General features: G+C 36.4%; 4 protein-coding genes, 1 long non-coding RNA gene and 1 pseudogene across 7 annotated transcripts; 1 reads left to right on the top strand and 5 right to left on the bottom strand.

Moving 5' to 3' along the window:
* Positions 1 to 573: 573 nt before the first annotated feature.
* On the top strand, positions 574 to 1,513 carry LOC148918800 (protein DETOXIFICATION 18-like). 2 transcript variants are annotated; one of them, XM_089049451.1, is made up of 6 exons: positions 574 to 629; positions 704 to 760; positions 851 to 908; positions 1,003 to 1,100; positions 1,187 to 1,305; positions 1,382 to 1,513. In XM_089049451.1, the coding sequence occupies exons 2-6, from the start codon at positions 739 to 741 to the stop codon at positions 1,388 to 1,390; spliced, it is 306 nt and encodes a 101-aa protein (XP_088905577.1). In that variant the 5' UTR covers positions 574 to 629; positions 704 to 738; the 3' UTR covers positions 1,391 to 1,513. The 2 variants fall into 2 exon arrangements, with proteins under 2 accessions (XP_088905577.1, XP_088905576.1); XM_089049450.1 differs by having other exon boundaries at positions 1,187 to 1,466.
* A 137-nt stretch (positions 1,514 to 1,650) lies between these two features.
* On the bottom strand, positions 1,651 to 2,514 carry LOC103326186 (uncharacterized). The gene is made up of 3 exons (XR_513677.2): positions 2,478 to 2,514; positions 2,265 to 2,383; positions 1,651 to 2,119 (listed from the first exon to the last, which is right to left on the bottom strand). It is a non-coding gene; the product is annotated as an uncharacterized LOC103326186 (long non-coding RNA).
* A 5,567-nt stretch (positions 2,515 to 8,081) lies between these two features.
* LOC103326185 (B3 domain-containing protein REM5-like) lies at positions 8,082 to 9,455 on the bottom strand. The gene is made up of 3 exons (XM_008228382.2): positions 9,212 to 9,455; positions 8,676 to 9,062; positions 8,082 to 8,524 (listed from the first exon to the last, which is right to left on the bottom strand). The coding sequence occupies exons 1-3, from the start codon at positions 9,293 to 9,295 to the stop codon at positions 8,195 to 8,197; spliced, it is 801 nt and encodes a 266-aa protein (XP_008226604.2). The 5' UTR covers positions 9,296 to 9,455; the 3' UTR covers positions 8,082 to 8,194.
* A 1,422-nt stretch (positions 9,456 to 10,877) lies between these two features.
* On the bottom strand, positions 10,878 to 13,078 carry LOC103326184 (B3 domain-containing protein Os01g0723500-like; annotated as a pseudogene). Its single transcript, XR_016125342.1, has 4 exons — positions 12,772 to 13,078; positions 11,814 to 12,211; positions 11,591 to 11,718; positions 10,878 to 11,319 (listed from the first exon to the last, which is right to left on the bottom strand). The product of XR_016125342.1 is annotated as a B3 domain-containing protein Os01g0723500-like (transcript).
* An 829-nt stretch (positions 13,079 to 13,907) lies between these two features.
* On the bottom strand, positions 13,908 to 18,488 carry LOC103326182 (B3 domain-containing protein REM5-like). Its single transcript, XM_089048709.1, is given in 10 exon segments — positions 13,908 to 14,128; positions 14,131 to 14,299; positions 14,572 to 14,699; positions 14,831 to 15,206; positions 15,528 to 15,677; positions 16,508 to 16,714; positions 17,110 to 17,150; positions 17,264 to 17,651; positions 18,159 to 18,266; positions 18,344 to 18,488. Coding segments are annotated over 9 exon segments (1,665 nt in total). The 5' UTR covers positions 18,237 to 18,266; positions 18,344 to 18,488; the 3' UTR covers positions 13,908 to 14,000.
* Positions 18,489 to 21,817: 3,329 nt separating this feature from the next.
* LOC103326181 (protein DETOXIFICATION 18) lies at positions 21,818 to 24,438 on the bottom strand. Its single transcript, XM_089047690.1, has 7 exons — positions 24,042 to 24,438; positions 23,404 to 23,945; positions 22,972 to 23,058; positions 22,813 to 22,869; positions 22,471 to 22,709; positions 22,241 to 22,359; positions 21,818 to 22,134 (listed from the first exon to the last, which is right to left on the bottom strand). Exons 1-7 carry the CDS (start codon positions 24,315 to 24,317, stop codon positions 22,003 to 22,005), a joined length of 1,452 nt encoding a protein of 483 aa, XP_088903816.1. The 5' UTR covers positions 24,318 to 24,438; the 3' UTR covers positions 21,818 to 22,002.

The following is a 24,438-nucleotide window of genomic DNA, read 5'->3' as shown; positions in this document are numbered from 1 at the left end:
TATTTTGGGTGTTTTAGTGAAACACAACGTGAACTTTACCGAGTCTTTAAGACGTTTGCAAAATACGGATGTATTATTAAAAAATATGTACGTACGTATATAATACATTATTAAACGGGAAAGTGCTAAAATCTTTATACGGGTAACTTACTATTTATTAAGTCATTTTCGAAATCAATAACATATTTAAATATTAACTAAAGAAATAATAATTAAAACATAATTACTAATTAAAGTAATTCAAAAAGACTAAGATATTACTTAATTACATAAATTAAATTAAAGAAGTTGGCAAAAAAACAAAAATAAAGAAACTAATTTTATGTTTTCAAAATTAAAACAAAACTTAAAAACCTCTCCGGATGAAAGTTCATCGGCACAGGTCTATGCCGGTGAAATCTGAAGGCCTAACATGGTATAAAAATTAAGACGATGGAATATAGCCGAGCGGCTATACTATTTTTGAAAGAAATAATAGAGGACCCGCGTTGCGATTAGGCAGGCTCCAGATGTCAAAATAGGTATAGCCCGCGGCGATACTATTAAAAAAAAGAAGGTATATTATTCTAGTGCTCTTAGGTGGATTGATGCCAAACTCTGCAAAAAACAAGTTCACTACTTGCAATGTGGTAAGCTGCTTTAATATATTTCTCCTTAGTTTTTCTGGTTACTAAAAACAGCTTTTGCTCAATTATATCTGCAGTGTAAATACACAAGAAATTGGTTACAAAATTACATATGGCCTCATTGCTGCTGCCAGGTTTGTAGACTAAAAGCTCCTAGCTGTTTCTTCTACTCCAAGTTTTCTATTAATTTCATACATTGAAATCAATTATACTTATTGTGGCAGCACAAGGGTGTCAAATGAATTGGGAGCAGGCAATCCAGATAGAGCTAAGAATTCAATGGTTGTGACTCTTAGCTCTCCGTGTTTCTTTCTTTCACGATTATTCTGGCTCTTGTGTTTGGTTACAATATTTAGGCTGCCTTCTTCATTGACAGCAATGCAAGTTATGCAGTATTGAGAGAGGACTTTGTTTCAATGACACCATTGCTTGCAATTTCTATAATTGTTGATTCTGTTCAAGGTGTCTTTTCAGGTTGAGATCACTCACATTTCATCAAATTCGTTTTTTTTCTTCTGTTTTTTCTTGGTGCCCAATAATTTGATTATGGGTTTTTTCAGGTGTGGCTAGAGGATGTGGGTGGCAACACTTGGCTGCGTATGTAAATTTGGCAACTTGTTATTTGATTGGTATGACAATTTCTGGTCTTCTTGGATTTAAGTTGAAACTTTATGCTAAGGTAAGGCAACCTCCTTGTTCCTGATTTACATAAAAAGCAGCTAGCTAGTAACTTCATTTGATTTGTTTTGGTCCAGGCTTGTTGATTGGTATATCTGTGGTCTTTCCTGTCAAGCAAGCACTTTTTTGTTGATTACACTGCTCAAGAAATGGACTCAAATCAGATTTATCTAAAAATCCAGAGGAGGAAAACCCAGTTTTGGTCTAGATAAATGTTAAGCAAAAGTAATTGTTAAACTGTACAACATAGACCATTTGGGAAAACTTAGTTTATGCATTACATCCAGGTAATTTTATAATAAAACATGGATTAGTATTAATCTTCCCAAAGGAAGGAATGCAACGATTGAAATCTGCTAATCAATCACATTTCACACATCTAAATCTTACATCTAAAGCCACCCATATCAGTCAGATATTGTTTCTCTCCAACAACTACCATACATAAATCTGAACAATTCCTAAGTGGCTTCCCACAATAAGTCCTGAAATTTACTGATCATTGCAATTGCCAACTACAGCCTTAATATTCGACATTGGAGGCATCCAGTAAAACATTACTGTGTTTCCTCTGAAAATATATATTTTCATTCCACCGCTCTTCGCGTTGAAAAGCTCAAAAACCAGTGTGTCCCCAAGTGAAATGTTGATTGCATGAAAACATTTGACAACCCTTTTGTCATGAACAAACGATCACAGCGATGTTCCTTTCCATCGAGCCTTAGTTTAACATCCCTTGATATCCCATTTGGATCTTCAACCTTTACACTCTTCTTAATGAGACCTTTAGCTACAGCCAGCGCCTTTGGGATATTCTGAAAATATGAAAAAGAAAGAAAATGCTCAGATACTTGAAGTAGACATTTTTTAGTCCATGAAAAGGTTTTCTAATATTTCTTTTACTATTTTTCCAATCAATAACTGAATTGGATTATAAATTTGGGTGAAGAAAGTACTCACTAGGCGATAGTGGTTCTTCGTCATAGCTCAAATGAAGCATGGATGCTTCGATCTGAACACAACATGTGCATTTGATTTTTCTTTCCCACCATCAGTTGCAATCCTCTTTCCAGACTTGCCTATACAATTCCAAAGATATGATATAAAAAAGAACCTATATAGGTCATACAAAACTCCCCAAACTTTAAAGAAGTAAAATAGTAAACAACTTACACTTCATTATGTTCGATATACGAGCATCTTCTTCACTCTCTTCGTCGGGTTCTTCAGTTTCAAGCTCAATGATCTCCTCCTCTACTCGAGCTCAATTTCCCCTTCTCTTCTCGGCTGGTTCTAATTCCTTCTCAGTGCCAATTGGATCATACATTGTGACATCAAACTTGGACTTGCCATCATAATAAAAAACCAAAAAATTTGCAATTTCCAAAGAATGGTCCTTCACAAAACCCTGCCAACCCTTATGGAAGACAAATCAATCCCCTCTCAGTTCCAAACCCACTATCCAACATTCTCCACTAGGACGAGTACATGTTGGAGGCAATCGTCCATTGACATAGTTCATAAATTCGGGTGGTATACTCTACAAAATTCAATAACATAACATTCACAAGATATACACAATTGAGATAGGTAGGAAATTGATGCCTAATTGTATGTAAAACAGAAGCCATAAAATGTGTGAGTTTGACGAGTCTGTAAATTGTGGCTACTGGTCATTGAGCCACAGAGGTAAGGTGAAGTAGCAAATGTTTCTTTGTGTTCTAACTTTCTAATAGTTCACCCATACCACAATCAGTTAAACAATCCATAATATCGTAGTCATTTTAAAGCAAAAGGAACAGAGATAAAAGAAACAGGAAATGTAAGAAACAAAGAAACAAAAAAGCCAATCCATGATATTTCAGTCGTTTTAAGAAACCAAAAAGAAGAGAGAAAAAAGAAACAGATATGGAAGAAAGAAAGAAAAAATTAAGGCAAGCCGTGATATTGCAGTCTTTCAAAAAGCGAAAAGAACAGAGACAAAAGAAACAGAAATGGAAGAAAGCGAAAAAAAAGAAAAGAAAAGGCAAGCCATGATGATATGGCAGTCCATTTAAAAACCAAAAAGAACAGGGAGAGAAAAACAGAAATGAAAGAAAGAAATTACAAAAAAAAAACACACACACAAATCCTGTTATGAACCAAAAGATGAGTAACTTTCAGTCGAATTAGTCAGTTACTTTCATTTAACTAGAGGGTTTCATCTCTAAATCCAGAGAAAACTCTGTTTTTACAGAACAAAACTCTTTTTGGCAAACCAACAAAAACACAGAGAAACTGGACTGATGATCAACATAATTTTCACAAAAATCTACTTGATATATCTCATCATCAGGAACAAATATGTTACCAAACAGTGAGAGAAGTCGCCAACCAGAACCTTGAAAAATGATGGTATCTTTGGTGAAGGCTTAGAACTTGCATTTCTACCCATCTGGATGATCAGCTGGAATTTTACGAAGATGAAGATGAAGATTAGTTTCAGTTTCAGTTTCAGTTTCAGTTTCCAACTGAGGGAGCTCTCAGGAACAGCTTTTTCAAATGTGGTGACTACAGCTCTTTGGTTTGGGAGATTTAAGGGGAAGAGGGTTTAATGTGTCAGAAATTTAATATTATATTATTTAATATTAATTTTCTATTTGAATATAAATTAATAAAATTTATACAAATTTATAAATAAACTCAATCCTAGACATGTATTTATAAAAAAATTCAAACACTATTTAAACATAGAAATACACCTAAAATCAACTCAAAATCAACAATTGTATATTTTTTGGGTGTGTTTATAAATGGGTTTTGAGTGTGTGTAATGATGGGTTTTGGGTATGTTTATAAAGTGTTTTGGGTGTTGGATTTTTTTATAATTTCAGCTTCCATTTTGGGTGTTTTAGTGAAACTCCCTAAAATTTATTGGGTTAAAGACATCTTTAATTGAGGAGTGACAACTCTTCAGACCAATGAATACATTGTTTGACTTTTCAAATTGGAATACCTTTTTGGAAAGGATATTTCATCATCTATAAATAGAGCAATCTTCCTGCAGTTTTATTCATTCAATTAATTCTCTAAATATATACTTCCATATATAGAGAGGATTAGAGTTTTCATAAAGAGATGTTCATGTATAATTTTGGTTCAAAGTTCCTTGTGAATTGCAGTGCTTCTTTCGTAAGGAAGGGAGTCGTATCCTGGGAGGCGAACGCTAGTGAACCATAAGCACTAATGTGGGGCGTAATTTGTCTTAAGGTTAGAGTGTCCAACACTTGCCTCGACTAAATTAAGGTTCTTCTAATTCCATTCTCCTTCTGTAAAAATCTGTTTTGTTTGCAGTAATTATTTATTTATTTTATAGCAATTTAGCACTCATCTTTCCAACATAATGTTCTGTATTAGATTTTGCCCACTTAAGCTCTGTTTGGACTTTTTCTTTGTCTTTAATTCGTTTTTTTATTTCTGGCTGGATTTGGAAAGTATGTTCATTGGGCACATGCATGGGAAAGTGAACTTCATACCCAGAAAAAGAAAAAGAAACAAAAAAGAGCAAATAATTTCCGGTGATCATAAAGTAGGATACTGTATACGAATAAAGGTTTTTAATGTATAGTATTTGTATTAACTAACATGCGAAAAATAAGTGAATTTTACTTGTATTATTTAACTTTTTGTAAAGAAAACATGAAGAAATAATACATAAGGACATATATAATAATTATAAAGAACGTGTATTTTACTGTATATTTAAGAAGCGTATGCAAAAAAAAATATTTTTGAAAATATATAAGTACGCCGCACGTACAATATGATACGCGAATCTACTAACTATGCTAGTTGTTTGTTTACCTTTTTTAGTTTCTTATTGTTGGGGTCTTTTTCCGTCAGAAGGCTCGTCTAGGCTTATTGATTCTTGTACCCCTATAGAGTAGTGAATCAAGCCTTCGTTGCCCCTTTTTCTGAGTTAGCAAGAACTATGCCCAAAGCATCTCGAGGGAGAAGCCAGTCCCAGGGGAGTACTCTATTCTTCTTCCAGCGGTTGTGTGTTTTGTACTGATGTTTTTGGTTGCTAGACGAAGAATTGGATATGGTACCTTGATGTTGCACAAGCTTGGTACGAGAGTTTGCTTTAGTGAATCAAGATAATACTAGGCTTGACATGAAAGGCTTGTGGCTTGGGAGCTAAGAGAAAATGAGCATGAAGAAAGGATTAAGGCTTGAGATTTTGGGTGTTTTCGGCAGCTAGACGAAGAGCTTGCGATGTCTGCGTTTTCTTACCAAAAAGGTAATGACTATGGTTTCAACTTAGCTTGAGAGGATGGGTGTTTCAGACTTGGGATGGAGCTTTTTGAGAGAGAGAGAGAGAGAGAGAGAGAGAGAGAGAGAGAGATAGATAGATAGATAGATAGATAGATAGATAGATAAAGGATGAGTGGCTTTAGCAGATTTCTAGCAGCTTGACGAAAGCTTCGTCAAGCTCTTGGGTGGCATGCTAAGAGAGAAAAAGGGGAAGAAATGGAAGATTCCAGAGGTGAGTGGTGATGCTTGCTCTCTCTGGATTTATGGGAAAGAGAGGAAGAAGATGGAAGAACACAGCTTGAAATTGAAGCTTCTAGCAATGAGTAAGGATGTTGCTTGCTCTGGATGAGTTGAAGATGACTCACTGATGTTGATATGAGATTATATGAGATTGGCATGAGAGCTTGGAGTGTGAGAGCTAAAGACCCACAAGTTTAGCAAATGAAAATGCTTGTGCTTGGCTTGGTGTTTGATATGCTTGAGTTTGGGTGTTGAGAATTTATTGTTTGTGGCTATGACTATAGGGATTTAAGAGTTTCAAGAGAATGAGGATGAGAGGAAAAGCTTAAGGTTTGAAGGCTTTGATGTTTATAGCTTGGAAGGAAAGAAAAGCTTGGAGTTATGCTTGGTGAGGCTTTATAGAGAAGATGGTGGATTTCAAGGAGAAGAGGTTATGGCTGGGTGCTTACAACAGCTAGGAAGGAGGTGTGATGATTGAAGAAGGGGGTTGATGGTTGCTGGGATGCTTACAGAGCCAAAGCAAGAAGTTGTTGTTTGCTTCAGCAGCTAAAGGAAGGCCCGATGGTTGAAGAAGGGGGTTGATGGCTGTTGTGTTGCTTGCAGCAACCGAATGAGGGGGCTTGATGGTTCAAGAAAAATTGGTGCTATTTGCCTGAGCCATGAATGCCAATTTATAGAGGGTGAGAGTTTTCCTTTATTTCCAATAGGTAATAGGAGGTGCTGGAATCAGCCTATTTCCAATAGTTAAAAAAGAGCACTAGGGCATGCTATTTTCCAGCAAGTGAAGCTAGGTGTTATAAACTGATTATTTCCTATGGATAAAAGGAAGCGCTGGAAACAGCTTCTTTCCAGCGGGTAATAGGGAATGCTGGAAAATGCTTGTTTCTAACAGGCAAAGTTAGGCATTTGGAAAATGACTATTTCTTATAGGTAAAAGAAAGTGCTTGAAAAATATCTTATTTGCTCACCCACATTGGAGAACTCCAAGTAATGGGTTTGGACTTTGGCGCTCTCAAGTAGCTAGCTCAAAGTCTCCATTATCCAATAGCTTCTGTGGACCTTGTGAACCTCCGTAACCTTAAATACCACAATCTCTCGTGCAAACCCCATAAATCACATTACTTGGATTCATGTGAAATTGGTAGGTGATTGACATATAAAAAATGTATTATTGGCTTGGCATGGCATGCACACTATTTCTATATTTATTTAATGAATTAATTCCCAAAATACAGCTTCGATTAACTCATGACCAACATTATATATATGTTATATTGGACTTTAAATATCTTTGAATTTCTCGTGACTTTTTGGGCCTCAACACTTATCAACTCATATTTGAATCATAATGAAATTCATCAACTAGAGAGACCTATTAATCGATCCAATTTATTGACTTCACCTATGAATTTAGGTGAATTGAATATATTTGGTACCAACAAATAATTTCAATATCCTTTCATAACTTTTCACTTTCTTCCAAATCCATACATTTGAAATCAGAGATTCTAAATTGACATGCATGTGCACTCTTTGAATGAAAACACATCATATACTCAATATAGGGTTCACATATCCAAATTCCATGAAGCTTCCCCATATTCTTGCCTTAAACGTATATTTGATGGAAACCAACTAATTGAGAAGGCCAGCTTGCTAGCTGTGTGTTGGTGTCAGCCAAGTTTCGTTTTCTCTTTTCGGACATTGCTTGGTAAAAGTGATTTGCTCAAAAATGGAGAAGGAAATTGAGATCAACATCAACCACAACCAGCATGGGATTCTTTGACTACTCATCTCCTGATGAATGCTTTCATCATGTTAAATTATCTCATCTATGGTCTAACTTTTGGAGAAAGAAATTTTAAAATACATAGCTGCCTCTCTCTCTCTCTCTCTCTCTTACTAAATTCTTCCGAGACACTGACTCTTGGGTACTTGTTTGTTTTATATAATTTGGACGTCTTTTGGGCATTTTGCCTCAGCAAATCTTGTGCACTGGTTGCATTAGGCCTCTCTTGCTTTCCTTTAATCTTTTTTTCCTTCTGTTTTAATTTTTCCTGTGTCAGACCTCTCTTGCTTTTCATGAATGAAGCTTTTCAGACCCAAAACAAATGTGAAAACCAGTATTAAAAATTAGCAATGATACAAACAAGATGGAGAGATCAAGTTGAATTTGAACCATCATTAGTCCGTGGGATTGATATTCAACTTTGAAAGCTGATTTATCTGAGATTGGTGTCCATCTTAACCTTTCAATCAATTCTAATTTTGATAGACTTTCCCTTTCATAACCAAACAAAGGCGCATACAACTTTAATCATGGGAGCCAAATACATGCTATCCAGCACGACAGAACATTAGACAATGAAGTAAACTAGAGGTTTAATGTTTGACACTACTGGAGGCATCAAGCACAACAGAACGCATATTTCCTCCTGCTCCAGTTCTGAAAATATGAACCTCCATTTCACCCTCTTGACAAGCTCGAAAACGATTGTATCCCCGAGCGAAATGTTGTTCGCTTGCCAACATGCTACCAACCCTTGTGCCATGAGCAAACGACCACCATGATGCTCCTTTGCGTCGAGCCTAAGCTTAACGTTCCATGATCTCCCATTTGGATCTTTAAGCATCACTCTCTCCTTTCCAATGAGGCCTTCAGCTACAGCTAGCTCCTTTGGGATGTTCTGCAATATGGAACATCATTAGAGGGAAAGAAAATGCTCATTCGATTGAACCCTTCAAAGATCTCTTTTACTAACTTCCAATCACAAATAGGGGATAACGTTGATAAAACATAATTGGCATAGAAATTCGGCTGACAAAAGTACTACTCACCATGCGGTACTGGTTCTTGCCTAGAATTCCTATGAAGCATGGATGCTCTGATCTGAACACGATGGATCCAGTTGATGTTTCTTCCACAGCAGCAGCAGTTGCAGGTCTCTTTCCAGGCCTAACAGAGTTGCCCATACTTCTCATGTCACAGCCCATTGGATGATAGATTGTAACATCAAACTTTGAGCCACCTTGATGATCAAACACCAAAAAGTATCCAACTTTTAAGGAATGATCTGTCATGAAATGCGGCCAACCCTCATGGAAGTAAAACCCATCCTCCCTCTCTTCCAAACCCACTGTCCACCATTTTCCGGTAGGGCCTCTAAGGGCACATTTGCAGTGAGATGGTCCATTGTAGTGCACCGTAAAGGCAGGTGGTAGAAACTGCAAAGTTCATAAGCTTCTTTACTGACCATATATTTTCAATACACAGAGTGCAAATTGTATGACGTCAAAGTACTAAATACTAATACATGAAAGAAAGAAAAAAATAATTAAAGTCAAAGAGAGGGCTAGCATATATAGGATGTTACCAGCTGCCAAGGGAAGTCATCACCCAGTAGGACCTTGAAAAATGATGGTAGTTTTGGTGAACGCTTAGTTGGCTTCCTCGCCATGTGACCGGAAAAGGCTTCCTTCTAGTATGAGAGAGAGAGAGAGAGAGAACTGAGAAGAAGCTAGAAGGTTGGCTGAATTCAGTTTGGGGAAATAAGGGAGCTGAGAATTAAGGAGAGTGTGAACAGTTCACTTGTAATGACGACACGTTGTTTAATTTTGTCCAGTTTACATGTGATATATGCAACCTCTCATAATTGCGTTTTAATATTCACCACATGGTTTGCAATCGGAATTGACCTTCATGACTCAAATTGGTTTACTTATACCAGAGACGTTTTCCTATAATATTGCTTTAAGTGTATATTTGGTGCTTACTCTATACGAACTTACAAAGTCATTGAAAATGGCAGCTAGGCAGTTTCCTAGTTTTGGATTGCTTTACACAATTGATTTTCCCAAAATGAAGAACAAATTGAGGTAACCTTACCCCAAACAGCATCAATAATGCAATCACCAGCATAGGATCCTTAGCTTCTCATCTCACCTTCCCCGGTTTACCCATCAACTATAATACAAATACTATTTAATGCTTTCGTTTTTTTTAAAATGATCTATTCTCTGTTGTTGTTACTGTGGCTATAATTGTCAAACGACATGCACCCATTTTGAGAAAAAAATTTCAAATACACACTGGAGAGAACCAACTTTTGAATACCAGCTAGGTTTTTTAGTTGCTGTCAAGAAAATACTAGCTAGGTTGGATTTGAAGGAAGGTGTCAAATGAATGGCCCAATTCCTTTAAGTTGGGTCAATTCATGTTTCATTATGTATGTGTGTTGGCCCATTTACGTTAATCATGCTCGTAATGGTCTAATTAGTTAAGACCTAGACTCGGCATGACCCACAATCTACTTGAGCTCATGCCATCTTTGTATCATGCATTAAGTGAGCTGGGCCTATAAGCTGAACTTTATTTTTATTTTTTCAGGGTCAAATTTATCCTATTATTATTTTTACAAATTTATAAATAAACCCAATCCTGGACATGTATTTATAAAAACTATTTAAACATAGAAACACACCCAAAATCAACCCCAAAGTCAACTTTTTGGGTGTGTTTATAAATGGGTTTTGAATGTGTGTAATAATGGGTTTTGGGTGTGTTTATATGTTTAAATAGTGCTTGGATTTTTTATAATTTCAACCCCCATTTTGGGTGTTTTAGTGAAACTCCTATTATTTTTCCTTCATGTACTCGAACACTAAGATTATTTTCGCTTGAGTCGTGCCTAGTTTGGATCTATTTCGTGCTGAGCTCGTATCGTGCCTAATGCATTTAAAATTCTGGTCGAACAGCCTAGCTCATGTATTATGTCATGCTCGTCTCGAGCCTGACCGATGTCGTGACCATGCCATTCCTTGCACATTTTAATCATGCCGTGCCCATGGCATCTTGGGGCCAACTTGGTTGGTTTGACAGCTCTAGGTGAGCTAGAACAAGCGCCCAAATTTTAATTATGAGCTGGGCTGGGCTGGAAAACTGGAAAAGATGGGCCAGGCCAATTGGAGGAAAAAAAAAAAAGAGATATGCCCCTGATAGCTTTACCCGTTGTACAAATTCAACTAGACAGGAAATTCAGAGAAATCAAATAGTGGAGGAATGAAACATAACGTATAATACAATGCAAGACAACCATCGTTTACTCAAAATGCTAAAGTAAATGTTGCAGTCAAAGCATTTTTTTAATAAAAACATTGCGATGTGAAACTCGAGAGTCAGCTAGCTTTAATTTTCACCATTGGGGGCATCAAGTACCACAGGACACCTCTTGCCCTTCACTGCTGCGAAAATATGAAGTTGAATTGCACTTTGCTTGACAAACTCAAAAACCATAGTGTCCCCAACTGAAATCTGGTTCGCTTGACAGCATTCTCCCCAACCTGTCGTGAATTCCACACGTTTGCAAGATGTCTTGGGACGGATTACAAGTTTAACAAGCCATAATCTCCCATTTGGATCTCTAAGCGTTACATTCCTTGCACTATTAAGACCTTCAGCTATGGCTAGTTTCTTCGGAATCATCTGCAATTTGGAACATAATTGATATCTAATTAAGGACAAAAAAAGTTCAAGCCTACGAAGATAAATTAGCTGGGAAAACAATCAAGAGCCTGACAAGGGGTAGAACTTCAAGAAAAATTTATTGAAGATGTTTTTCCATTAACTTCCACACTGCAACTCTTTTACTATGCTTTCTCCAAAAAAATATATATATCTTTTACTCTAATCCAACCAAATATGGAAAGGTTCTCAAAAAACACAATGGCTCAAGAATTGGTGACAAAGTACTCACCAAGCAATATCGGTAATGCCTCTTCATAGTTTCCATAAAACATCGATGATCCGATTTGAATGAGATGCATTCACTTGATGTTTCCTCTACATAATCAGTTGTAGGTTTCTTTCCAGGCATGGCATTGCCTATTCATCACCAAATTGAAACATAATTAACAGTACAGAAAATAGACATACAAATCTTCCCTAGATGTAGGGAAGTAAAATAGAGTATAACTTACAATTTCTTCTGTTAGCAATACTTGTTTTGTTTTCATAGTCTTCGTTGTAGTTTTCAGTTTCAAGGTCTATAATTTCCTCTTTTACTCTAACTTGATTTCCTTTACTTTCGATGGAATCTGAACTGCCAATCCCCCTCTCGGCTACCTCTACATCCTTCTCACAGGCACTTCTATCATAGATTGTGACTTTGAACTTTGATTCACCATCATAACGGAAAACCAGGAAATTCCCAACTTCTAAATGATGACCTTCACAAAACCCTGCCAACCCTTAGAGAAGAACAAGCCATTCTCTCTCTCTTCCAATTCCACAGCCCTCACTTTCCCACTTGGGCCCTAAGAGAACATTTGCGAAGTGATCCTCCGTTGAAGTTCTTGATAAACGCAGGTGGTATACGCTGCAAAATTCAATAGCCTTTTGAAAAACCAAGGTACATGTGCTTAAAACAAAGCAAGAATCATTTAATAAACATAATCCAAACTTAATAGCATCGCAATACTAATACAGGAAAATAATCAAACACTTGGAAATCATTCAAGCAATTCTTTGAAAACCTTCCAAATCATTTAAGCATTTCTTTGTTGTAATTTGTCAAACAATCCACAGAAAAGCAACTCAATCATCTCAAGGTCAAGGCTTGAGTCAAATAAGTCAGCCTAGTGAGTTGTATGCTAGTATAGTTGCCATAAATTTTCTCTCCGACTTCTCTCACTTTCTTGGCAACCAAACACATAATTGTGATTTTATTCATGATTGACCAATATAATTAAAAAGAAGTCGACCCAAATATAAACCATGAACAGGGTATTAACTATATTAACCATTCACTCAAATTCGCAATTAATCTTGAAGTATGAACCCAAAGAAACACAGAAAGAAGACATGCAATCGTGCATCCGTTCAAGACTGTAAAAAAATTGATCCTGAAAAGTGAAAAAAGGAAGGCAAAGATGTTACCAGATGCTTAGAGAAGTCACCAAGCAGGATCTTGAAAAACGATTCTTTCTTTACTGAACGCTTCATAAGTTTCCTTGCCATTTGAACCAAGTCGTCAGTCTTCAACGAAACCTTCAAAGATCAAAGCTTTTTAGGAGTGGGTTTTCTGTGTAGCTAGCTTTTGTGGGCAAGTTTTATCGGCAGGGAAAAAGCAGAACAGGCGATGCTTGCTTGCTAGGGCCTCTCTGTTTTTCTCGTCGTGGTTCAGCCATCTCATATAAACTTATAACCCAAGGTATTCTGAAAAAGGATAACATTAACTTTTTCCGTGTTTAGGTAGGTTTCAAAAACATAAATTCCCTTTATTCCATATATATGCATAATAAATGCCTTCAATCATGATTTTTTTTTTTTTTGGTGTGGGGGGGAAATATCACTCACAATTTTTTATCTTTATTTTTAGCGTCTTTTTATTTGTAATTCTTTATTAATATTTGTCCTCGTTGAATTGAGGTTTCCTAAAAAAATTATTTTTAAGTGTATTTAGGAGTTAATTAGATTTATTGAAGTATGGATGTGTGAGGATTTTGAGAATTTCGAGAATTACATTGGTATATGTTTAGATTTGGAATTTTTGTTAGTCGGAAAAAGTAGGAAAACAAGTGTGATTAGGAGGAAGTAGGAAGACAAGTGTAGATTTAGAATTACATTGTTACATTGGTGACGAATAAGGAATTTTTTTTAATCAAAATGTTACATTGGTGATGAATAAAGAATTTTTTTTTCATCAAAATGTGATTGGTAGGAAGTAAGAAGACAAGTGTTTCCCTTATTTTAGACTCCTAGGAGCAAGGTGTTTCAAACCACTATTTTTGTAAGTTTCTTTAACCGATTTTCTAATCTCATTCCTAGCAGAGTTTAACTCTCAAGTTTTGAGCTACTAAAATTGGAAGCTAAAACCTAAAATCTAAGCGAAAAACCTTTCCCGGTTAATTGGTAACATTTGTCACACCCAAGGTCGTATGTTTGATTTCCCCCAACCCCAAAATTAATAAATAAAACTATCTCAATTGAATCAAGTAAAACAATCGTTAAATATTTCACAGGCGGCACTAAAGAGTAGTAGAAGAATGACTGGAAAATGAAAACTAACCTAATAAAATACAAGAAGATCATCACTTAGCCAAAATGGATTGCAGTCAAACATTTTTTAAAAGTATTGCAATGCGAAACTCTAGAGTAAAAATAGCTTAGGTTTTCAGGCCGGGGTTAACGAGTACAACTGAACACCCACTGCCTCCCACTCTTCCTCCTCTGAAGATATGAATTTGCATTACACTTGGTTTCACAAACTCAAAAACGATGGTGTCCCCTGTGAAATCTGGTTTGCTCTACAACATTTTGCCCAACCTTTCGTCATGTCGAAACGAAGATACGGTGACCTGTGGACTCTAAGTTTTACAATCCATGATCTCCCAGCTGGATCTTGAAGCTTTACACTCTTCTGCCTCACAAGACCTTCAGCTATGGCTAGTTCCTTTGGAACTGTCTGCAATTGGAACATCAAAGTAAAAACTTGTTCATAAACTTTGTACTCTATACTAAAACTTATAATTTTGTATAACAAATGGTGGAACTGTCAAGAATGATGTCTTTATGATAGTTTTTCAACAACTCACCTACTGCACACTCTTATTGCATACATTTCATCTTAAGTCACATAATTTTGACTCAAGGTTGTGTTCTCTTTTACCATTTACCAACCACCACATTGAAAGGCTTTCGAAAACATGATTAAGTATTGGATGACAAAGTACTCACCACTGGATATAGTATTTTCGTCAGAATTTTTATGAAACATGAATTCTCCGATTTGAACAAGATGGATCCAGTTGATGTTTCTTCTACACAGTCATTTGCAGGTCTCTTTCCAGACATGACATACTTGCCTACACATGCCAAATTGAGACATGATTTAAGAAGAAAAAGCACGTAAACGAGCCGTTAGAGTAAATACTAAACAGCACATACAAAGGTCCCTAGCTGTTCAAAAGTAGATTTATGATGGAGTAGAACTTACGACTTGTTCTTTCAGCATTGATGGTTTTGCTTTTACTTTCTTTGTTGTAGTTTTCAGTCTCAATGTCAACAATTTCATCTTTGACAGAGGAAACAGGATTACCATTTCTCCTCTTGGCTGCTTCTACATCCTTTTCACAGCCAGTTGGTTCATAAATTGTGACATCAAACTTTGAGTCACCATCATAGTCGAAAACCAAAAAATTTCCGATTTCTAAACAATGATCCCTCACAAAACCCTGCCAACCATCATGGAAGAAAAAGCCATTCTCCCTCTCTTCCAATTCCACAGTCCACAGTTTCCCATTAGGGCCTCTAAGAGCACATTTGGGAAGTGATTGCCCATCTAACTTCTCGATAAACACAGGTGGTAAACGCTACAAAATTTAACAGCTTCTTGTAAATCATAGAACATATGCTTCTTAAAACCAAGAAAATCTCACATAACTCAAGTTGCATATGCTAAGTATTTGGTAACTGAAAGGGAGTGGACTTAAACCATGAACAGGGTAGTTAACCTTTCAGCTGAAATTTGTGTGCATCACTCTGAATGTAATTTACTGATTAAACTTGAACACATACAGAAAGTTAAGATCTTATTCAAATGAACCAAAAAAGAAAAAAGGGCAACCATGCATTGATCATGAATGTAAGAATTGATCTTGAAAAAGTGGAAAAGAAGGTAGGATGCATGTTACCAGATGCTGATAGAAGTCGCCAAGCAGGACCTTGAAAAATGATTGTTTCTTTAGTGAAGGCTTACTTAGCTTCCTAGCCATTTGAGCCTCTACCAAGACCAAGAGTATCCAAACTGGGGCAGATGGTCCTCTGTGGCAATGAGCTTTATTGAAAATTTTAAATTAAAAAAATAAAAAAAATAAAAAAATATGGTTCTTAATTTAAGCGATGAGACAATCCTGCAGCTATTTAGCCTCTTAAATGCTGGTCTTCAGTCATACAACACCTTCTGCTGCCATGTGTATAACATGCACTTAAAAATAGTGAGCTGTTGTTTTGAGAACCTAAATTCAGACACGCTTTTCAGGAGTGGCTGCTCTGTGTAGCTCATGTTTTGCTTTTCTTCTGTCCTTTGTTTGCTGCTTGTTCTGCTTCTGCCATGTGTATGGCACGCACTTAGAGGTTATAACATAAAACCAAGCTGGTTTGGAGAAACATTAATTTTTTTGGTCAGTTTGGAAGACATTTTATCTTCTTCCAATGTTGTCCTCACTTTTCCCAGAAGGAGATGGATCCTCCAGATCAGTTTCCTTCCCAAAATTTTGACCTTGAACTTAAATAAATGCACTGAAATTAGATTTCATTCAAATCTAATTTCAGTGCATGTGTTAATGAGTCATAGACCATCAGTGGCTTTTGATCGTAGCATTGGATCTCAAACTGTGTTTTGGTGCTGCTGCGATTCTTTCAAAGTCTAGTTCTATTTTGCACATTAACAAGGATTACTTCTTGTGGTGGCACAGGGTCTCAAAGACCTACCCAAAGAAAGTAATAGAAGAGTGGTTGGGGAATCAAATAAGATCATCCTTTACCCAAATTCTGCAGTCTCAACATTTGAAAAAAGCATCAACGAGCTTTAATTTTTAACATTAGGGGCAGCAGTTATCACAGATAACCTATTGCCTCCCACTGCTCCTCTGAAAATATGAAATTGCATTACACCTTGCTTGACAAGCTCAAAAATGATGGAGTCCCCAGGTGAAATTTGGTTCGCTTTACGACATTCTGTCCAACCTATTGCCATGTCCAAACGATTACGGAATTCCACTCTAAGTTCAACAAGCCATGATCTCCCAGTTGGATCTTGAAGCATGACAGCATCTCTCCTCCTAAGGCCTTCAGCTACGGCTAGTTCATTCGGAATCGTCTGCCATTTAGAGCATCATGGATATCAAGGAGGGTTAAAGAAAAGTTCATAGAGCTGATTGGTAATAATTGAGACAAGTTTGCTTGAAACTTGACCAAGAAATTTAAGTACAAAACATGTTACATGCTAGAAGCACTTATACATAAAACGATTCATAGTGTTCGTATTCAAGCCTAAAATTCATAATTTTAAGTGTTATGAAAAGGTGTTTCTAAAGATCTATTTGACTGTTTTCTGATCCCAATAGGAAAAGTTTTTCATAAGCACAATTGACGTAGGAAATAGGGTGGCAAAGAACTCACCACACGATATAGTAAATGCTGCTTCCTCGAACAAACTAGGAAACATGGATTCTCTGATTTGAACAAGATGGATCCAGCTGATGTTTCTTATACACAAAAACTTATAGGCCTCTTTTCAGAAATGGGATATTTGCCTATACAGTGCAAAAATGAGAAACAATTTAAAAAGTAAAGGAGTAAACAAAACGTTACAGTAATTAGCATATACAAATCTTCCCTAGATCTTAGATGCAGAAAAGTAACTTACAACTTCTTCTGTTGGAATCGATCGTTTTGTTTTCGCAGTCTTCAGTGTCAAGCTCAACAATTTCATCCTTCACTTGAGCTTGATTTCCTTTGTTCACCAAAGAAACTGGACTACCACTTCTTCTCTCGGCTACTTCTACATTCTTCTCGCATGCACTTCTATCATAGATTTTGACCTTAAACTTTGATTTGCCATTGTAACTAAAAACCAAAAGATCCCCAAATTCTAAAACATGATCTTTCACAAAACCCTGCCAACCATCACGGAAGAACAAGCTATTCTCTCTCTCTTCCAATTTCACATCCCACCATTGTCTACTAGGGCCTCTAAGAGCACATTTGCGAAGTGATTGCCCATTGAAGTTCTTAATAAACTTAGGTGGTATACGCTACAAAATTTAACAGCTTCTTAAAAGACCATATATACTTAAAGCTTCAGGTTAAAAACCAAGCAAGTAATGTCATAGTTAGGCTATGCATGAGAGGTCAAAAATTTATGGTAAACAGAATTCAAATTGTATAACTTGGGAACAAATCATTGTAAACCTTACAGATAAAATGGTTAAATAAAAAGTTCATAATTAACATTTCCTTTTTCTTGTTTACAAATTTATGGGCAGACAGTAGAGCACAAAAACAAGGAAGTAAACTAAAACAAAAATTTAAGTCATTCATCAACAGCATGTTATCAAAACAGAAATTAAACCACTGTCATGTAGCAAATGTCTATTTGTTCGAACTTTCCCCCAAAAAGAAAATCAAGATCTTGCAAAAATTAACCAAAAAGGAAAATTAAAAAAAAAAAAAAAGAAGACAAAAGGCAATCATGCATTCAATCATGACTGTTAGTATTGATCTTGAAAAGTGAAAATGAAGGGGGGATCGATGGATGTTACCAGACGCTGAGAGAAGTCACCAATTAGGATCTTGAAAAATGATGGTTTCTCTGGTGAACGCTTCCTAGGCCGAGCCATTTGAATCTTTGTCAAGAGTACCAACTGGGTCTGCCAAAGAGTTCATCAGAACAATTTTTACTGGTTATTTATTTTAGTGAAGAGACAACATACCGGCTGCTATTTACCTTATTTTCACTCTTCTGCTGCCATAAGTTGAGATACTTCAAGACTTTGGTCTTGTTTTGCTGTTCTTCTGACTTTTACTTGTTTGCTTGCTTCTGCCATGTGTGTCGAATGGACTTATTATAACGTATAACCAAGGTGGTTGGAAACATAAATTTTCTTAGTAAATTTGGGAAACATAAATAAATGCCTTCAGTCACTTTTCACCAGAAGGAAATGGATCCTCCAGATCACTTTCCTTCCTAAACTTTTACCCCTTGCACTACATAGGAAGGGTGGTCCCTATGAGGATTGCCATGCAGGTCAAACTTTTACTTTATTGTATTTCAAAACCCTCTAAATAAAACCATAATTTTTAGTGCATGTGTTAAATGAGACAAACAAAGATGAGCCAATGGTGGTAAATTAGCAGGAGGCTGGATGGAGTGACATGATACGGGCTCTGTTTAGAACCAAATAACATAAGGATGGTTTTGATTTTTCCATTTTTGGATTATGAAACATGGTTACCAATCTAACTATAGAAGAAGAAGAAAACTCTGAACAAGGACATGGAACATGGTTACCGAAAGACAAAATACTCTACTTTACATGTACACAACCACCGAGTTATATAAACTCAACTATCCAAGTGCATCTGCATCACATTTACAAGAGAGAAATCTAAAGCACAACAATCAGAAAATATTTCACACGCACTAAAATAGATATGTGGATATGGCAGTCAAAACATTTCCCGAAAGTATTACAAGTTGAGGCTTTGGAGTCGGCTAGCTTTAGTCTTTTACATCAGGTGCAGCTAGTACCACAGAATTGCCACCCACTCTGAAAATATGAATTTGTACCAGACTTGGCTTGACAAATTCAAAAATGGTGGTGTCCCCGGGTATAATCTGGTTCACGTTACAACATTCTAACAAACCTGTAGACATGTCCACACGACAAGTAGATAATTTGCCCCGGACTCTTTAAGTTTAACAGGCCATGATCTCCCAGTTGGATCCTGAATCATCATACTCTTCTTGCTAAGAAGACCTTCAGTTACAGCTACTTCCTTGGGAATTGACTGCAATTTGGAACATCATCGATATCAAGGAGAAAAATATTATAACACTTTCATGCTAGAAGCATTTTCACTTGAACGGTTCATAAATTTTGTACTCAAGCCTAACACTTAGAAGTTAGTGCACCCCTAAGAAATGGTAGAACTTTCAGAACGACTTCTTGAAAATGTTTTTCCATAACTTCCGTACTGCAACTCTATTACATTTGATCACATTTCATCTTCATTGAGTAGCATAATCTTAAATGATGATCCTTCACAAACCCTTGCCAACCATCTCGGAAGCACAAGCCATTCTCTCTCTCTTCCAATTCCACAGTCCACCGAATTCCACTAGGGCCACTGAGAGCACATTTGTGAAGTGGCCGTACGTTGAAGTTCTTGACAAACTTAGGTGGTATACGCTACAAAATTTAATAGCTTTTTTAAAATCCAAACAATCGCACATGATCAGTTTTTTTTTTCTTTAGTCTAAATTACTCTAAATAAATCAAATTTATACCAAGGGGACTCGAACTTGGATGAAAAGGACACTTCCCTGGCCGTACCCTGTTCAGTTATTGTCTCACTATCATGAACATAGCACACAACATGCCCATGAACAGGTGTGAGAAAGTGATCAATTTCTATGAAGTAAAAATTCCCCCATTTTGTTTAGTGTGGGCTAAAAAAGTGTGCTCAAACATGAACCATGAACAGGGTATCAACCTTCAAATAAAAATCACAGGCATCATTCAGAATCTAACAAGTTGACTAAACTTGAACACATGCTAAAGATTAATCTTGAATTTAATTTTGATTATTAAATTACTTTGATGCCCTATTGAGTGTTATGAGGTTTTGAGATTGGGCTTGTTTTAAGAAATTGATGGCAATTTTGTAATATATAAGAAATTAAAAGCTTATTTGTTATGTTGTAAATGAGTATTGAGTGTGTTTCTAAAGTCCATTTCATATATATATATATATATATATATTAATTTGGACCCCTATATTAGGTATAATAGTAAATCTCCCTAAAAGAGAAGTGTTGGGTTTTTTATTTATTATAATGTTTTTCCTTATGGCTCTAAGAAATTTTTTTTAGTCAATGTGGTCTAGCCCAGTAGAAAAAGGTATTAACTTGTAGATGAGTGTCTTTGGTTCCAACTCGTAGTATAACTTACTATAAACATAACAATTTAAAGGCTTAACCTTGTGTATGCAATCATCCAGGTTTCTTGAGTGTTCCGCTTTTTTAAGGATTAAGATAGGACCATCTCTAGGACAGTCTCTAAATTTTAGCCAAATGTTAGCTAAAATAGGTAAAAAAACTATTATAGCAAACTACTTAAAATTATTTCCTCCAGCAATGTTCTCTATTTTGGCTAATTTACAATATTTTATTATTTCCTAAAGTTTAAATATTTGAGTAACTAAAATTAAAAATTCATTAAAATATCAAAAAGTAAGAGGCGAGAGAGGGTTGTGGGCCTAGGGAGAGAGAAGAAGAAGGAATGAAGAACCATCAATTTCTCTCTCCTCCTCTCTAATGGTGTGTTTACTAATTAGGAATTGAATTCCATCTATGGAGGATTCATGCGTTTACTTCACATCAAGGAATTAAAAAGTAAGTGGAGCCACACAAAATTAGGAATTGAATTCTGGATTTTGGAGGAATTCAATTATTGGGTGAGAGGTGGTATTCTAATATTTGGAGAACTAAACTATTAGGAATTCATCTTTTTCATCCATTATATCCTCACACAATTTTAAAATTTTCAAAATTTTCATCTACTTTAACCCAACAACGAGGACATTTTAGTAATTAGTATCACTCTTACCCCAATTCCATATGGTTTAGTAAACAACTTCAATAGGAATCCGGAATCTAACTCTCCTAAATCCATAATTGAGTAAACAACTTCAATTGGAATTTAGAATCTAATTCTCCTCAATCCAACTCCTTCTCAATTCAATTACGGATTAGTAAACATGCCATAAATATAGAGAGCCACCAAACTCAAATAGGGAGTTCTCCAATATGGAAAGTCAGATACCAAGTCTATTGAAGCTGCGTTTTGCGCTTATTCTCACCAAAATGGGTAAGGATCAGAGTATAACAACTATGCTGGAGATGCTTAAGATAAATTTTATAGTTCTTGGATATAATTGAAGATTTGTATTGAGAATGGTTGAAAGGAGTAAGATTATTTAAATGAGTGACTCGAAGAGATTATTTCATCCTCATTGTACTGTCTCAAGTCACTTTAAACAAAAATTTGTCTTTTTATTACCTTTGGCCAAGAAAATGGCTCTTCACCCTTTGATTCACTAATAACAATTTAGTGTGGTCAAGTAGAATCTGCCCATTAAAAAGTATCGTGATTTTCTATGTTAAGATGTGTGATTTGTGGCAAGATGCAACTCAAGTAGTTAAAAATAATTCATCATGTATGGTAGGTTCTTTCATTTAAGGGCATTTGTGCTTTCAAAGTCGAGTCAAATTTAAGGGCACAAAAATTTGTTAACAAAGTACATGCTTTCGGCTTTACTTCAACACACCACAAAGGCAATGCACAAACTAGTCTCACAGTTGGCCCAAGTGGTATTACTTGTTTACACCAACACTGGCTTTTCTCTCTCCGCAATATCAGATGAATCCAACACAGTCCACTTTTTACTCTGTGTAATATACAAAACTGTGGCAGCTTGACAGGAGAGACCACAGATTAAACCAATCCACAAGCCCTGTAACAAAATCAAGCACCAAAAATGTACCGAATGTGAATTGAAAAGGACAAAAGAAAAAACAACAGAACAAACACACCAAATCAACTTACTGGTGTTGTCTTACCTTGGCATGTAGTTTGAACTTAAACCCAAGAAGACTGGAAATTGTCATGCCAATCAAATAGAATGTGACAATGTTTACATACACAGTCAAGTGTTGCCATCCACATCCTCTGGCCACACCTGAAAGACAAGCAATCACTTTCATGGAGAAGTTAGGAAATATAACAAATTTCAAATGGGAAAAAGCAAAGTTGAACTACTGCCCCTACTAGAAAAGTAGATGATCTTAACCTGATAAAACACCTTGCACAGAATCTACAATTATTGAAATTACAAGCAAAGGCACCATGGAAGCAAATTGCTCTGCTATTATGTGGCTGTCACTGAAGAAGCCGGCCCAGATATTGTGACCGACCGCTAGAGCGAGAACAAGAACTAAAGCAAGGAGCATAGAGAGCTTAAGAGTCACAGCCATTGCCCTCTTAGCTTTGTCAGGATTGCCAGCTCCCAATTCATTTGACACCCTTGTGCTACACCACAACAAGTAACTTTTGTTTCAATGTGCGAAACAGAATATAGATATCGAAAAACTTGGAGCAATATAAAAAGCTGGATTGTTGTTCTACCACCAACCTTGCAGCAGCACTGAGGCCATATATAATCATGTATGCAATTGCTTCCGTATTCACACTGAGGAGATAATATTCAAAGAAAGACCAATTTGAGTCGGCCTGCAATATAATAACAGCTATAAAAAAGGAGAAAGAAAGAAAAAAGTATATTGAAGCTTACCACATTGCCATTAGTGAAGTTGTTTCTTCCGAGTTTGGCATCAATCCTCCCATCAATACCAGAATCTCAAAAGCCCATTCCTCCAAACTGGAAAGGTTAAAAAAGTTTGTGAAGTTTAACCATGCAAGTTCTATCTCATACTCCTATAGATAATAATGCTGCTATGCTATAGTTGCAGGGCAGCATGCCAGTATCTGACTTAATACTTCAAGAGTTCAAACCCTCAATTGATGTTATACGTCCACAGTCCGGTCCTTGAATTCAATCAGTTCAGAGTGCTAATTTGGAAAATAATTGGGTTTAAATGTCCTTTCACTGTAAGTACTATATCTTACTATGTTATGGTTTTTAACCTGACGCTGAAAAGGTTTTCCACCAAGCTTAATTAAGCTTTGTGAACTTTATAAAAGTAATGAAAGCATTGACACTTACCATACCATTAGTGCTGAGGGGAGGGCAAGTTTCAAATCAGTAAGGACATAATGAAACGATTCTAACGAAAAGCCTTCCCATGTATGCTCAAACTTCTTTGAGCAGATGACATACATGGCCAACAAAAGGGCACATAACCATAACGAAATTGAAGCCGCAAGTGGAGCTCCCTTGTAACCAAGAGCTGTCCAATGTACCAAACCATAAGCAATGCCGAAATGAATAACAAGGGGGACGAACGAGAAGACAAATGGCAGGACAACAAATTGTGCCTGAAGAAATCTCAAGACGTTTTGCAGGAATCCATATGCAAATAACCCCGGAATCAGAAATTTCATAAAAACAGCAGCAGACTTGGAAATTTGAGGATCTTGGTGGAGTAAAATAAGTATAGGTTCTGTGTAGAACCAGATTATAGATATGATGAAACAGAATAGGAAAGATATGAGGCAAGAGGCTTGTAGATAGATCCCCAACATTTTATACAACTTTGCACCAAACCCTTGTCCACAAAGCGTCTCAATAGCTCCACTTAACCCAACCTAAAACAAGAACAGACAAGAAAAGAATTAAACGCAAAGGTCTGCAATCATACTGAGTATATAAGGATCAGAGCGTAGAGAGAGAGAGAGAGTTACCATGAAAGCAAAGCCAGTAACAATGGCCCATGAATTGGCAAGGGTTGCACCAGCAAGCTCAAGCTTCCCGAGATGGCCAGCAAACATGACTGACACCAAAGTGATCAAATTGTAGAAAAGATTGGTAAAAATCGTTGGCAATGAAAACATGACCTGTTTCTTGGCCTCCTCCACATCCAACACTTTCTTCCACCACCTTGGTTTGTTTGCTCCTTCTTCATCTCCATGACCCTTTGCATTTATCCTCTCTAAATCTGTGTTTGCTAACATTGCCATCTTCTTCTTCTTCTTCTCTGCTTTTCGTATAATTTTTTCTTGTAGTTTTCTTATAACATTGCCATCTTCTTCTTATAATGAGAAGGTACCATTAAAAAAACTGGGACTTTTATCTTTTTAT

This window comes from Prunus mume, linkage group LG3 (genome assembly GCF_029339155.1).
Source record: "Prunus mume cultivar Tortuosa linkage group LG3, ASM2933915v1, whole genome shotgun sequence".
NCBI classification, from domain to species: domain Eukaryota; kingdom Viridiplantae; phylum Streptophyta; class Magnoliopsida; order Rosales; family Rosaceae; genus Prunus; species Prunus mume.
Note: the sequence above shows the minus strand (reverse complement) of the source record. Positions and strands in the feature narration are given on the sequence as shown.